At 34.8% G+C, this 3939-nt stretch overlaps 1 protein-coding gene across 1 annotated transcript; it reads right to left on the bottom strand.

Moving 5' to 3' along the window:
- Positions 1-1398: 1398 nt before the first annotated feature.
- LOC107791627 (uncharacterized) lies at positions 1399-2342 on the bottom strand. Its single transcript, XM_016613721.2, has 2 exons — positions 2234-2342; positions 1399-2114 (listed from the first exon to the last, which is right to left on the bottom strand). The coding sequence occupies exons 1-2, from the start codon at positions 2288-2290 to the stop codon at positions 1698-1700; spliced, it is 474 nt and encodes a 157-aa protein (XP_016469207.1). The 5' UTR covers positions 2291-2342; the 3' UTR covers positions 1399-1697.
- Between the last annotated feature and the right edge of the window lie 1597 nt (positions 2343-3939).

Here is a 3939-nt window from a genome sequence, read left to right as displayed (position 1 = left end):
TTATTATTGCGAACGTCTTCAGCCTTGACGTACATTTCTAACATTTTTATCAAAAGAAATTCCCGGTATTCATCCGGAGTCCTCAAAACATCACTCAGAGTTTCATCATCCTCGACGTTAAACTCAGCATAACAAGCAACCCCTTGCGGAGTGACAGAATACAGATATCTTCCGGTTACTTTAAGGTTCACTCAACATTTGCTCACACTCATTTTTTTAAATAACAACGATACTAATCTATCATACTCCATTGTAAGTGGCAACTTAACATGGCACTGTGGAGAACAACTATAGCGTACTGAGTTATTTTCCGCCACAACCTCACCCCCCAATATGATGAAACCCTAATTCTTCGCTCTTCAGACATTATGACAAAATGCAAAACAACTTAACGAAGAAAAATTTAACAAGACTTGAGAGTTTTTTTGAATGGAGTTTTACAAAATTCTTAACATCTTTAAATAAGGTAATGCCCAATCCCAGGGGTCGAATTTTTTGAGGTATAGCGCCTTAAATAAGGGCGCTATACCCATTTGAATTATTGTTATGTCAGTTAAGCGCAGAACAATTATTGGTGGGCCCAAAAAATATGTATAGCGCCTTAATAAACAACGCTATACTAATTCAAATATAGCGCCCTTTAAAAGGGCGCTATACCTTAACGAGCAAACAACCGTTAAGGTATAACGCCCTTTAAAAGGGCGCTATTTGTATTTTGGTCACTAACTTTTTTTCACCTATTTTTGTGTCTTGAGTCCAAAAACTCATTATTTTGGTTCCGGCCTCCCATAGACAACTAGATCAAATCTTGCCAAATGCCAATGCCAGCTGAAGAGGTTCATCAAATGGTTAGGATGGAATTGAGTCCATCATTTTGCGCACTCTCCTTATAATTTAGCCCGAGAAAAGTGTAATTAGTATTGGCAGGCAATCATGACTAATTATCAAATTGCTGATTATTGCCAGCAAAATTCTAGAGACATGGATTGTTTGAGTTCTTGATTTAAAGATGAACTTAGATTGCTTAAGGTTTCATTTTCATGATCCTGTGTCAATATTTTCATATATATATAGTAAAGCTAAATTGCTTACACGGGAGCCTTTGCAGCGTTTAACGGGATAATCTTTAATTATTTAGTTTTTGTCCGGGCAACGAGTAAATCTGGATTAGAAAGCTTGAAAATTTCTTACTACAAATATCTATTTTATAATCTATCCCTACCATTTCAAAACAAAGTGAAATTAAACTTAGCATATACTAGCTCTCATTGGCAGATGATTTATATGGCCACAACGTTATTGTTTTAACTGCATATATAGTTGGACTATGATGTATGGAAGAAACTCAAAAATTTGACCTTGACAATACTCAATGAATCAGCAATAGCAATAGGCCAAGTGTATACTGCTCTTAAAATGATTAAATCTCTTCTATTTACAGTTCAAATTCATAACCTGCTAAGGAAAAAAAAGAATCAAAATCTTGTATTCTACAATCTATCAAAGAACACTAAATCGAAACCTAGGCTTCAACAGGACTTCCATGTGAAGATCTGACCCTGAAGACATGCTCTTCCCCTGTGCATTTATCTACTTTGACAATCCAGCGGCTCTTTTTCCCTGAAACGCCAAAGCTACTGCCTTTCTGCGTCATTCTAGTAACCAATAAGCCTTCTCCTATGGGTAACAAATGAGCATTAAGGCTTTGGCATCTCCATGAGCCCATTCGCAACGCATTGTACCCCAAAATTAACGATGGCAATTTCCCCGATTCTTCGTGCTGTTTTAAGAATGCCTTTACAGTTGTTGATGTTACCGTCAATTACTATACAATCTGCTCTTCTGTAGTCATTTATTACTAGAGTTTTGGCATCTCCAATGACAAACTCAACATGTCTCGCGTTATCGTGTAGAAATTCTAGTGATGGATTTAGTTTGTCAACACCACTAAGGATGCAAATGACTGTGCCACCAGTTTGCTGGGCTGCAGCCACTAGGGCTAGTGTGGTGGAGTCAGATGCACAAGCACATGCAACAACCATCAATTGCGAGTTGTTTCCTGCAGCAAGTGCTGAGATGAATTCTGATACATCTGGCTCTTTAGCTCTCTTTTCCTGGCAAATACAAAATATACAACATGAGAAACACAAAATTTTGGAATTTGTTGAGTGAAATAATATTACTAAGTAGTACAAATTGATCAAACAAAGGCAAGCAGTGAAGTTGTACTAACCATTTGTATTGCTCTGAGATAGGCTTTGGTTGCACTTTCAGCTGACCAACAGGCCATTTTGCTCCCTGTATACTTGTTTTTTCTTTGAAGGTGATGAATGCCTTGTATATTGTTGGCCAATATATAACAAAAGAAGAAGCTGTAGAAATGGTGTCATATCCAACAGGAAATATCCATATATATGAAAGAAAAAAAATGCAAAACAGGGATAACATACAATTTAAAAAATGATAAAATCGTGATGAAGGTAATTTTCACTCGTTTAACTAATGTGTATCTAATAATTAATGGTCGATTATTTTGGTTAAGATTACACAGCTGTGCAATAAATTTTCGCAGTTCCCAAATACATTGCTCTTCGCTGTACTGTTCAGCATCATGAGGACAAAAATGAAAATTTTAATCCTTCAACTAGGATTATTTGAATCAACTTGCAAATATCAATAAGGTCTACGTAGAGACGAAACTGATCAGAACCATGTTAGTCCTAACACCCTTCCAGCAAACTTCTCGTATCGTTCAAGATTCGAGTTTACTACTTGAATTAATATATTATCTAATTGGGTTACTGCCTCTTAGGTCGTGGTCCTTTGGAGCACGATATGGTACAATTGTTGGATTATATATTGCAGCGGAAGCCATCTCACAGTATCATATTTACGTATAAATTAAACAATTAAAGATTATACGAGTTGCCTCTTGAAGCGTGAACAAAGCAGACAAATCTCGGTCTCCAGTTCCAGAGTATCAAGACCGCGACCTCAACAAAACGTCCCATAATCTTCTACTGTGTTATCCAAATAATATCCGGAAAGAAAAAATTTCGGGTGAGCGAAATTTCAAGGAAAAAATGATTACCAAAACGGCCAACCCTATATGAGATATATATATATATAGCCACGTTTTGAGGGTAAAACCTTTTTCCAAAACCTGTTTGGTTTTCTTTTTTCCAAAAGGAAATGTTTCCTTTATTTTCTAGTATTATTTAGGCACGGTAGAGACCACATAATTTAATTAACAATGCTCTATATTATAGAATTAATTTCGAATTAAATTAATTTTTACTATAATATATTATGAATTATTTCACTAAAAATTCGTAATTGCACTCCTTAGTTCAATTTCGAAATTCTTCCATAAAACCTTATTTAAATCCCCATGTTAAGATTCAGATACAATCAATCAAATTAAATTACTAATAATTTAATTTATTGATTACTTCTGTAAGACATTCGCTTAACTTATTTCATGTGTCGGATACAAAATTCACCGGTCGGGTTTACACATGAAAACTTATAAGCTTTCATAAAGGAGTATCATCAACCTCATAAAGCGAGACGTGGATTCTATCAACTAATTATTACTTCGTCAATGTATGTCATTATTGTCCAATTTACTAGGCTTATTGACCCATGAAAGAATCTCGCCTTTTAATAAGTCAAAATAATACATGACACACACAACTAATAATAATTATATCAGGATTAAGAGTATAAGTATGTTGAATGGACTAGAGAAATTATTTTATTAAGTCAGTATAAAATACTTATCTCTACTTGATCCTTTTAATACATACAAAATGTACTAGCACAAGAAGTCGGAATTAAACCATTCCCATAATCAAGATAAATTATATTTAATCTTGTGCTACAACCATTCCGATGGTTTGTCCAATTCCATCATTAGATTGTGAATATAAACTTTAT

The sequence above is a fragment of the Nicotiana tabacum genome, chromosome 13, assembly GCF_000715075.1.
Source record: "Nicotiana tabacum cultivar K326 chromosome 13, ASM71507v2, whole genome shotgun sequence".
In the NCBI taxonomy this organism is placed as follows: Eukaryota; Viridiplantae; Streptophyta; class Magnoliopsida; order Solanales; family Solanaceae; genus Nicotiana; species Nicotiana tabacum.
Note: the sequence above shows the minus strand (reverse complement) of the source record. Positions and strands in the feature narration are given on the sequence as shown.

Excerpts from the sequence above, each read along its gene's own strand:
- LOC107791627 (XM_016613721.2), bottom strand. The coding sequence starts at position 2,290 with ATGGCCTGTTGGTCAGCTGAAAGTGCAACCAAAGCCTATCTCAGAGCA. Across the intron at positions 2,115-2,233 it reads ATCTCAGAGCAATACAAATG|GAAAAGAGAGCTAAAGAGCC; the intron begins GTTAGTACAACT and ends TGTATTTGCCAG.